The 12,933-nt window shown below is 46.2% G+C and overlaps 1 protein-coding gene across 1 annotated transcript; it reads right to left on the reverse strand.

The window, feature by feature from the left end:
- On the reverse strand, positions 1-1,222 carry LOC6524800 (alpha/beta-gliadin MM1). The gene is made up of 2 exons (XM_002100606.4): positions 645-1,222; positions 1-583 (listed from the first exon to the last, which is right to left on the reverse strand). Exons 1-2 carry the CDS (start codon positions 1,016-1,018, stop codon positions 244-246), a joined length of 714 nt encoding a protein of 237 aa, XP_002100642.1. The 5' UTR covers positions 1,019-1,222; the 3' UTR covers positions 1-243.
- Positions 1,223-12,933: the final 11,711 nt, after the last annotated feature.

The raw sequence follows: 12,933 nt of genomic DNA on the forward strand, positions 1-12,933 counted from the left end.
TTTATGTAAATAATATATTTTACACAGAACATACAAAATACCTAACAACTTGAACTATAAGCTGATGCCGTGATGCGAGCAGCCACTGTGACTGCATTTGAACCACTGAAAGTAGATATACTTTTGGCCACATCTGCAGCCGGAGCAACCAGCTAAATGGATTCAAGTCATATGCTTTTAATTAATAAAGCCATTTCTCTAGCATTGTGTTTTTGGCGACTCGAGAGCACTGCATCCATACGGTTAGCGGAACCAGGTCCAAAACTTCCACCACCTGCGGTTACCACGCGCATTTGGCGGCGGCACAGCGGGTGGTGGCATCACCTGGGGCGGCACCACCGGCAACATTGGCGGCTCCATGTCCGCCATGTCGTCCACGCGATTCTGGGTGGCACGCACCACACAGTGGCGGTACTCCTCCATGGCCGCAAAGCAGTTGCACGTACGCTGGCGGTGCGCTTGGAGGCAGCTCTGCAGCCGGGCAGCCACATCCATGCACGGCGGATCCACCGCCACCTGACCCAAGTGGCCCTCCACCTGCTGGATGAGGCGATCGAACTCTGCGTAGATGGCCTCCGTTGGCCTGCATATATCGAGATGATTACAAATTATATTTTTTGATTGCCCAGAACCAGGATACTCACATCCTTTGGATATCTGTGATGATGCTGCGCGATCTCAGGTGGCGTCTGGAAACGGGCATTGGCTGTGGATACTCCTGTTCCGGCTGTGGATACTCCTGTTCCGGCTGTGGATACTCCCGTTTCGACTGTGGATACTCCTGTTCCGGTTGTGGATACTCCCGTTTCGACTGTGGATACTCCTCTTTCTGGTTAGGTGGTCCATCCTGTTCCTGCCTCGGCTGCCCCGTCTTCTCCGACCTTTCCGCCCTCTTGGTCGTTGTTTCCTGCACTTGCGGTGGCTGTCGTCCTGTTTCTGGTCCTGCGCCGCCCTCCGCCCGCTCGTCCTTGATCCCGGACCCCTCGGCACGCGATTCGCCGGCCAACTGGGCGCCCATTTGGAGTGTGTGCTGGGATTATCTAGAGCTGGATTTGCTCTGTGTGTATTTCTGTGGTTGGGTCTGGGTTAAACCTGTGAACTGGTGTTCTTATGCTGGTGTTTTTATTTTTATTTTTATTTTTTTTGTCAAACAGATACAATTTTCATGGCTAGAGATTTGGAGTTGCTAAACTAACTGAAGGGGGGAAAAGTGAAATTGTTCTGTGTTTGTTCAAATGAAATTTGTGACTTAGCACTCCTGTGTACAAAATAAATGGCAAGCTTAATATGTTCCATCTAAAGTTCTTGGTATAGAACCAAAATGTCTGCAGCATTTGACTATTTCAGATATAAGCTTAAGTTTTACATAATTCTGTAGCTGGCGAATAGAATAGCAATTTAACTTGCTTTGCATATTTTACATTTGGGAATAAACATTTTAATCCAGTATGTTGGCAGTATGTTGGCACAATTTCATTACACTACCTGAAAAATTTGAACTACTGATGAATATATTTGATTACCCCACAACTTGTTGAACTGAAACATTTAACTAAAATTCCAGTGCTTCTTTGATCCCATCTGAACTCGGCAGCTGTCCATTTTGAAATTATTTTGACCGGGCATCCATCCGGCGGTTTGTCGTTTAGGTGATGATCCACAATGTACCACCTCTGCCCGAATGGCCACCAATCCACCGGAATTTAAGCTTAATTGCGCATTAGAGGGCAAAAGTTTTCCTGTTTCCTGCGAATGGCCACAGCGCAACACATTGCGAAAGTTCAGCCAGACAATTTGACGACGGGCCATGCCCACGATGTCCATCAAATGCAGGCATTCTCCCGGCTTTCCAGCTTTCCAGCTTTCCGTCTCCGCCTCCGTCTCCGGCTCCAGCTTCGCATTAGAATCCGGCTCATCCGGGTGCATCAATGTCCGGATCCGGCACTCTACCAAGACCCCCGGACTAATCAAGCCAATGCAAAAGTAAGGGCGACAGGTGGCAGTGGGTGGAAAAACTTCTCCGGCTTGCCGGCTGGACATAAAAAAGTCAAGAAGTTTGTTGCGGCTGGCATTTCGTTATTGGAATTTTCATTGGCCACAAAAATACTTTTTCGATTAAACTTTAACGGCGCGTAAAATGCCGACGATGCCGGCGTCGCCAAATGGCCGGAAAAATGCCAGTGCCGCCGTGCAGGCTCCGATGCCAAATCAGAGATGATTAATTACGGAATGTTTTGTGAGGGTCGGAGTCCAGGCTCCCAGGCTCTCAGGCTCCCAGGATCTACTTCCTACTTGCTGCGCGGCCTGCCAAATGCCAATTAGTGGAAATATTTCACGTGGCCGACGTCGCCGACTAATGGAAATAAATTAGTTTCGCCCTCTGCCTTTGTTCGGCAACCCAAAGGGTCCGGTTCGCATCGAAAATGTTAAGTACGCATACTGGGGTCGCTGGGTAAAAATATCATGTCCGAATGGAAATACATATAGTCGGGAAAATCGGGGCCGTTGGCAAAATTGGTGGACGGCACCCACAGCCATTCGTTAACTGCGATATTTCCGATGCTGCCACAATTCACTACTGTCCACATGCACCATGTTTTCGCCGAACAGAACATGCAACTTGGCTATTTTAAGAATATAGTGCGAATATTTAATATTTATGAATATACTATCCTTGTATTGAAATCAACAAAAATATGAATAATAATCTAATTTAAACGAGGAAAAGCTATTTTTGTCTGCATTTATAAACTACTTTCTTACTTCATAAATAATAACAGCCCAATTATTTCTGAATATAAACGCATTTCACTAGCACAATTACTTGTATGTAAATTACTTAAAGTCTTAATCCATTGAAATTTACAGGACGATTTGAATTGAAAGTTCACATAGGTGCGATACAACAACTACTGTTGTAATCGAGGCCTACTTAAAAATAATCCCCAGCAATTGCGGATATTTTTAAGCCAGGACCTCGCTGTTTTCATCCTTCATTTTTTTTTTTTTTTTTCAGCTTAGCCCATAGTTGGCAACACTGTTGGCAGTGAGTTGAAAGGTTCATTTGCAGTTGCTGCATTCGGCAATGCAAAAGTCCAGAGGGCGTGGCCCCCCAGGGGCCCCAATCCAAAACCGATGTTCATGCGGTCCAACTGCGTGGCATATCAGCTCGCTGGCATTATATTCCGGTTCAGTTTGTGAATAGCTTGCAGGGCGATTTTAATTGCCACGCCCACCGACATATTTGGCCCGTTCCATGATATTGGGGCTGCAAAAATACTCGTACACAGGGATTACAATCAGCATGAAAATCAAGCGTCAAAAAGTTTTTACCACCACGTAATCCGCAGCAGTTTTTCATCTTCAGCGGCGGCATGCGAGTGCATGTGCCACGCCCACATCACACATCGCCCCCTTGGCCTTGGCAGTGCCAGATGCGCTGGAGGAGCAGGAGTCGGAACAGAAGCTACAGCCGGAGCTATGCCATCATGGCATCAGCAGCAGCAGCAGCAGCAGCAGCATTAGCCCAGCACGTTCAACTTTCCAGTGGCACGCGAAACCGCACAAAATGTCGCCTCCCCACTTGCGAACCTCTTACTTCATCACACCCACTCGCACTCGCGGGGTAAGCACCACCTCGCACCACTTGCGCCACTTGCACCACCCACTTTTCAGCCCAGTCATGCTCTGCGAATTTTTCGCACATTTCTACCCCTTTCTTTTTCATATGATACCATATACCATAGGGTGTACTGGGGCATATGCAGCAGTATCTAGTCTATGTGATCTTCGGATCTACAGCAGCTATGTTCTTAACTTTTGGGATGGTAATTCTATTGGCTTTCATAAACAAATTGACTCTTGGTCTGTGACGAAACAGAACTTGACACATTATTTATTTGAATATATACCAGTGCAAAGTTGTTTTATCTAAAACCTAAATTTGTATTTAGAGAATATAGCTTTAAAATACACATCCTTTCAATTGCAGTGCATTTCGTTACTATTTTCATTTTGTGCAATCTTTTGACGATTTTGTGCAGCAATATCTGTTTCAAAATCAAATGAAGCCATTCCATAGTTTGATGGCAGATCGTAAACAAAAAAGGAATCGCAGTGCTGGGTATTTTATGTGTGGCAAACTCTTTTACGCTTCTCACCATTTTATTTTCTTGATTTCTTTTTTTTTTTTTTTTTCTGCGGTGTGTGCACTGGCTTCGCTCGCTATATTTTTCAGCATATAAATTTTCGTTCAAGCTGAAAAGTTTCGCATACTCCTGTCACGTAACGCGCAGTGGGGTTAGACGGTCCTCGGGGGGGAGGGGAAGGACACGGGCTGGTGGTGCTGGGCGGTGCTGGGTGGTGCTGGGTGGTGCTCAGTGGTGCTCAGTGGGTGAATTGTGTGGATAGCGAGGCTGTCAGCGGCGTGGGTCGCGTGCTGAGCTCAGGTCATGCCATGGAGTCCGGAGTCCGTAGTCTGGAGTCCAAGTCGCTAATTTATGGCCTGACATTAGAATGCAATCATATTCACTTAAAAAAGTGCATAACTTTTAGCTCCTGCCGTTTACTGCCCGACTTACTGTTGTCATCGCCGTTGTACTCGCTGCAACAGCATTCGCCAACATTACTGCCATTACATTACACCCCTTTCCTCTTTTTTACCCGCTGCACTTTGCGGTGCAAATAACTTTTATTGCACTTGAGCTTAATTGCTGTACAAATTGCTGCTAATCGCGCGTGGGTTGCGTGCGTGGCGAGTTAAAGGTTGCTGGCGAGGCAAGGCTTTTCCGTTTCCGTTGCGCCACCTAACGTGCAGCGTTGCCACCTGGTCAAGAACGTGATGCGGAACTGTACCAAAGTCAATTTTTGTGATTAATGGAGAAATGATATATGTGTGATAATTTATATTAATTGTACTAATAATATTTCTTGGAGCAGGTAAACACTTTGCGTAATTTCCACATAACCCACTTAACTGGGCCATGAAAAGAAATCAGCAAAAGTGGCGAGTAAAAGGGGGAGAAAGTCAAATAAATAAATCTCATCATAAGCATGCATATGCAAATGAATAAAATCTAAGCCCAAAAGTGTAAGCCGTCGGCAGCGGCGCCACTGACCCGTAACATGTGTCGCCCGTCCCAAAGGACACGCCCACTTGCCCACGCCCTTCCAAGCCCATCTGGATGGGATGTGTGTGCTGGTTGGTTGCTAGGTTGCTGGGTTGCTGGGTTGGTGGGCTGTCCTGGTGTAACATAAGCCGCAAAAAGATTTTCGACAACGGGCGACGGGCAAAATGTGAAAACCAAAGAATTATTGCCTTGTCGCCTGTCCCTGACCTGACCCTCTACCGCTCCACATCGCCACATCTCCGCATGGCCAGCTTGGCATAATCTTTGTGCCAACGCCAGCCGCCGACGTCGGCGTCATCGTATCCCCAGGCTGCCAGTCTAAAATTTTAGCAGCCCACATCGAGTGAAGGCAGCCTGGATTTTTCCAAGCCAACCGAACAAATTTTATTTAGGATATATTTGGCATTTTTAACTGAAAATGATCGTCTTTTTAGCACAGAAATTAGTATTTTAATAAAATTACTAAGTTTATTGCGAACAAATATATTTTTGCAAATAATTATTATGATTATTGATATAAGTTCTATAAACTTTATAATATGCAGTTTTAGTGATCATTTGAATTATGTAAAGGTGCGAAACTGAAACTGGGAAGGTTTCTGGCTTTTAAGTTGAATATTAAATATATTATACTCCCAGACGATTTAACCATTTCCGCCCCTTTACGCCGCTCTCCCCGCTCTTTTCTCATTATTGTTTGCTGTTGATGATGTTGTTCTTCCTTTCATATCTGTGTACGTATGTGTGGGTGCTTTTCAGTGTGTGCAAGTGTGTGTGTACGTGTGTGTGAGGTGTTTGGTTAAGCACATAATTAATACGAAATTTGATTGCCTCAGCCGCGTTGGGACCGGAAGTAGACGAAGAAGGGCCAGCAGCACCGGATGCGGGTAAACTCTGTCCCGCTCTCTCTCTCTCTCTTTCGCCCCATTTGTGTTTCTGTGTGTGTGTGTGGGTGTGCTTTTGTGTGTGGGCGGGACAGGCGACGATGTGTGTACGTGTATAAGTGAAAGTCAAATTAAAGTAAACTCGACTTGGCAACCAGCCACCCACCGCTGCGGTTTGCCGCTTAAACGCTTGTGGTTTAATTAATCGACTCATAGCTGCATGTACCGCCCCAAACTGCCACGCCCTTTTCGAGTGACTTCCTGTCACTGCGGTTTTTGCATAAAAAAAAAAAGAAAAAAAAAAGAAAAAAAAAAAGAAAAAAAAAACGAAAAACAAGAAAAATACGGCGGAAACACAGCCCGCCCGTTTTGCGTCTGTTTGTTGAGGCTTTTTAATAACTTGGCCAAGAGGTCTGTTCTTCTGTTCTTCTGTTTTTCATGCGTCTGAAACGGGGTAGATAAAAAACTTTAACTTTGCGCCCAGCTCGCTGGCTGCTTATGGCCAAAAATAAATCAAGCACCAAACTACTTTGGCCCGGAATGATTAATTAACTGCATTTTGTGCTCGACCACGTCCGTTGGCCCCAATCCGTTCCCCCCGCAGCCCCTGTAACCCCAGCCCTTGACCACAGTGGAACTTCGCTATCTAACGCTAGCTATTTCTTGTTTGCCAAGCGAAATCGGGGTACTAATAATACAGCTGAATGCTGGGCTATATTAACGATACCTTTTAGTGGTTTTTGCAGAGCGTCGCTCACTGGCGGGGTCCCACTGTGTCGCACAACTACACACATAACTGCCAATGGTTCGGTGGGCGCCACTTCAGACGCTCAAGTTAAGATATTATTAATGTGCTTGTTAGCATTGGCTGCTGTAACTGCTCCGCCGTCCGAGTGGCATGAATTATGTGCTCTTTTTGCGCCCGCTGCCATCACAATTAACCGTAAGTGATGAGGCGGAGCACTGGTTGGGATCGGAGGTCCGCAGGACATGAGTCCTCCAACTTTGGCGACGGGATAATGCCATTTTGAAGCAGTAATAATCTTGCATTGTTCAAGTGCCCGGCTGCTGTCAGTTGACTTTGAAATGCGCCAGGACTTTGGCAAACAAGTGATGGAAGGGCTTTTGCCATGTCGATGTAAGATGTGTAATACCAAGCCTTCAGCTGGCAATTATCGCATTGTTATCCTACGCTAGATTAAATGCACTTAGGCAACTAGGTATGCCTGCTCTTGACTGCACTGTAACAAAAAGTGCCAATAACAATAATCACAGAAGTCGCTGCACTTCAAGACAAACGAATAAGTATTTTACGGAATTTACTCTGTTGCCAGTTTAAGTCGCTAGCCAAGGTTATCAGCTCAAAACGGTATGATATCATTATGTGTTCCTTGGCTCAACCTTGCGCACTTTTTTGTACGCTGCCATTTTTCCATAGATTAATCAGAACGACAATTGAATAATTCGGGCCGAACAAAATGCCCGATAGTTGGCCATTGTTCCAGAGAAATCCAATTAGTGCCGGCTGCCAAGGATGACCGAAGATATATCCGACTATCTATATGTACTTATGTGCATAGTCCAACCTCACCACCACCACCATCATCATAGACCTCCGCCCCGCGGGATAATAAGCAGCTTAAGTTGCCGCAGTCGGGCTGCGAGCTGTGAGCTGCGGAGTCCCTAGTCCTTAGTCCTTAGTTCGTATGCCGGATATAAGAAATGTAGGGATGGGAAAACTTGTTAACGCCAAAATCGAAGCTGGAAAAGCTGGGAAAGCTGGAAAAACCAAGAGAAGGAGCGACTGAGCAGCGAGCATTATACAGATTGAATTGAGACGTTGGGCGATGGAGATTTCCCCCAGGTATCCAGAAGCATATAGTTCCATCTTGTATAGTTGTATAGATGGAAGGTGGAAAATGGAAAATGGCAGATGGCAGTTGGGAGATGGGAGATGGGAGTTGGCTCTGCCATTGTGTAAGCCAAAAATGGCAGCACTCGATATGATAATGATACAATTTCGATGAGGCTTAACAGGGATTAGGCAACGGAACGGGATGCGACTACGATGATGGCAACTAATTGGCCATGGGCTCGTTCATCTGGCTCTCGTATCCCAGTCACCATTCACCATCGAGTCTCTCTCCACCAAAGGAGTGGCAATCAACCATAATGCCAGTCCGTTGCAAGTGACAATTTATTAATAAACAGCAGAAACATGAACGAGAACGTCGAAGGACTGAGGACGACGAAGGACTAAGGAAGCAGGAGTGCGCGGGAAAGGGACGACTGTCAATTACCAGTCGGGGCTATAAATTGCATGTCAGTTGCTCAGAGCCCAACTTCCATGGCATCCAAGCCCATTCCCTTACCAATTGCTTACCGAATCGAAGGGAGTGCGCTGCGTTTAATGGGCCCGATAAATTCCACAGGCTGTCAGGGGGCCAAGGGGATTGGATTTGGTATTGGGCTGTGAATGGAGGACGGAGGAGAGAGGACATGGACATGGACATGGAGTTGGGTTGGAGCCGAAAACCCAACCGAATCTCAGGCCAGAAAAGGTGATGAAGAGAAGCAAGTTAACTAAACTAACGATCCCATGATCCTCATTGTTATTATTAAGGCATCTTCTCAGCTTTAATTTCCAAAGGACAATGCCCTGCAATCGATGAGACCAAGTGAATTAGATATGCTTATTGTGCTTAGAATAAGCCAACAGCTAAGCAGCCCAGGGCAATACTGGAAGTAGTCAATCAATTTGCGGAAATTGACTGACGCTGAGCCCAGTGTGGCCAGTGTGACCAGGCCACTCAGTGCAACAGCCAGCGTGGCCAGCTGTGGCTGTGGCTGCAAACACAATCAGATCCCTAGCGCCAAATGCGAAATCAAATTAAGCAAAGTGCGCAAACATTGATAAGGCAGCCCGGGCAGATTGAGGACTTGGACTTGGATCCTTGTGGCCTCCAACAGCAGCCGCCGCATTTCGATCCGAGTGCAGACGGCCAACTTGCAGGACGAAGAAAAGTCACGACTAGGTGGGTGCAGTGGGGTGCAGCGGGGGGCGGGGCGTGGCAGGAGGGAAGGGGAAAGAGGGAAGAGGGAGTGGCAGTGCCACAACCGCAACCGACAAAGGGAAAGTGGCGAGGCGAACGGGTTCTTTGGGTTGTCAACTGTAAAGTAGGGTAGATTACACTGCTTTGAATGATGCCACCAGCCAAGGAGCGAAGATTCCGGAAAATGCCAACCGGAATGTGGCGAAAAAGGCGGACATGACTCGACCCTGGTGATGCCCATTAGATACCCTTCGTAGGTGTAGAGTAGTGTCAAATGATATAACACATTACATGATATCACATTACTTTCTTGAAAGTCTAAGTATATCGAGATAATTGCAAATATGCTAATAAATCAGTGAAATTCTGGTATACCCGATGGAAATTTCATATAGGTGCTGGTCGTGGCGCCAGTCCAAGGAAAACCAACAGAAAACGGAAACACTCGAATGGGATGGCTGAGCGGAAAGTGCAAAGGGGAAGGCGGCGCAAGAATGGCAAGACATCGTCCTTTCCTTTTCCATAGACAAAACCAAAGGACAACGCACAACTAGCTGCAACAAAAAAGAAGTAGAATGAATTGGTGTCTGAATTTTCGAATCGAATCGAATCGAATTCTTTAATACTCTTGCCAGCAAAAATTAAATCATATCGTAAGCGAATTGGGTTTTATTTTCTTTATATTTTATATTTTTAAAGTGTTTAATTTAATTTTCTTTACAAATTTTCCAAATTTGTAGGGCATTTGGGTATGGAGTAGTGTTTGGACAGGATACGTTTCGCTGTGATTCTCCGGAGTCTGCTGCTTCGGACCCGGACTTGCACTGGCCCAGTAACTCGAGTAATTGGTAGCACAACCGCCCCCGCACACCCGCTCCATCCTTCCCCACCCCCCCGTGCCACACCCCTGACAGCTCGTCGTCATTGCCATTGCTCATCTTCAGCGCTGTGTGGCCCGCAAATGTGTCTTTGTCAGTGCGTCAGTGGAGCGTGCCGCGTTGCAGTGCGCCAGGAGGTCACCAGAAAGAGGAGGTCACCACCCCTGCACCCACCAAACCCAGGCCAGAAGTCACCATCACCATCTCCACATCTATGTGTGTGGAACGCAAATGCTTTGGCATATCAAAAGTGAAACTTTGACATATAATTTCTCGCATGGATTTTCACTTTGACGGCATAAACGACGACAATGGCACATGCCTTTTGCTGTGCGAACCCCATGGCGAAATGGAAGAGGAGACAGGCTCGGATACTCGAATGTGTACGTATCGAGTTCCAGATCCAGATCCCGGATCCGGCCTAAAAACTTGCCGGTGTTGGGGAGCGAAGATGTCGTAAGATTTTGCTGGCAAAACGCCTCAGGAGCGATACCATCATCGACATCATCAATTCAAACGGTGGATGGCATTCGAATTGATGGGCAGCCAGCCAGGTGGCAATCTGTGCTGCAGGACGTGGAATGGATATGGATAAGTGGGCCAATGATGGGTTATTCAGCGACTAGCACTGCAAGCCCTCACTTCTTTGCCCAAATGCACTTGTGTTGCACTTGTTACTTGGGGCAAAGTGGTCTTTCGAGAACCATCTATTGTATGATGTTTGTGGAAAGTAATCACAAGCCTCAGGCTACAGGCTACCAAACATTTCATAATGTTTCATAACAATTGTTATTATTCCTCCATACTCCTCCATATCTCTAGGGGACATCTCTAGAGAGACATCTAGAGGAGCTCTTCTTGCTTCTGCAGGCTCTTTATAAAAGTCACTTTTTAAATACCTTTTCTTCTTCTCTACCTAAGCCTTCTTAGTTTTCTCAGTCTTTTGCTTAATCATCTCCTTAGTCGTTTGTTTAGTGCTTCTCTTGGTCACTTCGTTTTCATCCTCAGAAGATGAGACTTCAAAGCTGTATATATTCTATCGCTTTATTGGTTAACTTCAGGCTAACTTCAGTGTTGTTCAGCGATAGGTATTGTTGGGTCGTGGCTAACTTAGTGCTGCAAATCGATAGGTATACCTAGTAGCTACCCGTGTAACAATTATTGCAACAATAATTTTAAAAACACACCTAAAAACACTTTTTCCCCTCTCTAATTAGCATTTAAATACTAAATAGAACCGACTGAAATCCAATATGACTAAAACACTTATATCATGTCACGTGAGTCTCTATCTGCCAGAGTTGCACAAAAACCAATTCTCTTTATCCCTCGTTACTTTCTCCATGTGCCTTCAGTCCTTTCTCCTTTCTCCATTCACATTTCTCCTTCTGCCTTTGTTTTCGATTGCTGTCTCTGCTCTGAATGAGTTCGTTGGTTTTTGTATGGAAATTTAGAAATTATGTTTTCTTGTCTTTTAATTAATAATCTCAAGGGTGTGTTGGCCTGTTCTGGCCATGGCTTATGTCTGAAGACGACGGAGTTTTGTTGGATTTGCGACGGGTTTCGCAATGCGACGGGTTTGGGGCAATGCGAGTGCCGGAGCAACGGGGCGTATGAGTAACATGTGAAAGCAATATATGTTGGGCTGGGCGTCGACTCAGCAGGCAGCAGGCTGGCAGCTGGTGTAACTCAAATTGTAGATGGTGTTGATGCCCCCGCCTCCGCTTCACTCCCCGCCCCTTTCCTCCCCGGCTTTTTCACCGCCTTTCTCGCTTTTCCGGAGTAACTTTTATGGCCTGTGTGCGGATGTTGGTGTTGGTGTCTGTGCATTTGTGTGTATTTGTGTGCGAGTGTGGCTTGACAATGTGATTTACATTTAATTAAAATCGTATTTACTCGTTAGATAAACAAACACAGGACTGGGGCACCCGCTCTGCGCCGCTCTGCGCCGCTCTGTCGCATCATTAGGCACTCGGAGCGCACGAATTGGCAAGTGGCATTGGGAAATGGGAAAATCCTCGGTGGAAGAAAGTGGGTGGCGCTTGGGAAATTCGGCTGGAAGCCAAGTCTCAGGTGTTGGCCTGCCACTTGGATGTCAGCCTTGTGTTGACGTTGACAGGGCGACATGTCAAAAATAACTCGGTGCCATCGATCGCCGAAGGCGCTCCAAATATAAACCACTCTATCTTATGGCCGAGAACGCAATAAGACAGCGGGGAAATGGAAAATGGAAAATGGAAAATGTTGAGAAGCCGCAACAGAAAGCCCAAATATTACCAATAACGGAACTTGAAGGTAATGGAAATATTATATATATTTATAGATCACGAATTTAAACTTAAATACAATTATTGTTATGCCAAAACATGTAAGGTTTTCATAGAAGCCATATAAATATCTTTGAGTTTCGCCCACAAAGCTCCTCTTTCGTTCGTTTATGGGAGATAGCAATTGTAAAAACATATAGTTAGTTGAAATCAATTGTTATTGCTGGCCATTCGAGACGAAACCAAATTGTCAATCGATGCTGACTTGGACATTAATTGCAGGAAGTGCTCTGTGCAGCTTTGGCCTTTTAAAGAAACCTCCAATCATGTTGCATTCAACAGCACAAGTTGTCCTCTCTTTTTGCCACACCACACCATGACCACCCGCTCCAATCCCAATCCCAATCCCCCATCCCCATTCCCATTCCCATTCCCATATCCATCCCGATTCATTGCCCATTCTTTTCCGCCTCTTGTTTTGACTTGATGACCAAGTTAAACAAACACACGCCACACAAACATGACCCGGCGCTTCGGCAATCGGAATGGGATTCAAACTGGGATTGGGACTCGGACTAGGAGTGCGGTAGTGGGCATGGCCATGGGAATGGCTGCTGCAGCCGTGTCCAATTTGCATGGCCATTGTGAGCTGGACAGGAAGTGGGGGGAGGGAATCCGGCGCCTTCTCCGGAATTCCCAGTCATGCCCTGCACTTCATGGGG

This window comes from Drosophila yakuba, chromosome X (assembly GCF_016746365.2).
Source record: "Drosophila yakuba strain Tai18E2 chromosome X, Prin_Dyak_Tai18E2_2.1, whole genome shotgun sequence".
Taxonomy (NCBI): Eukaryota; Metazoa; Arthropoda; class Insecta; order Diptera; family Drosophilidae; genus Drosophila; species Drosophila yakuba.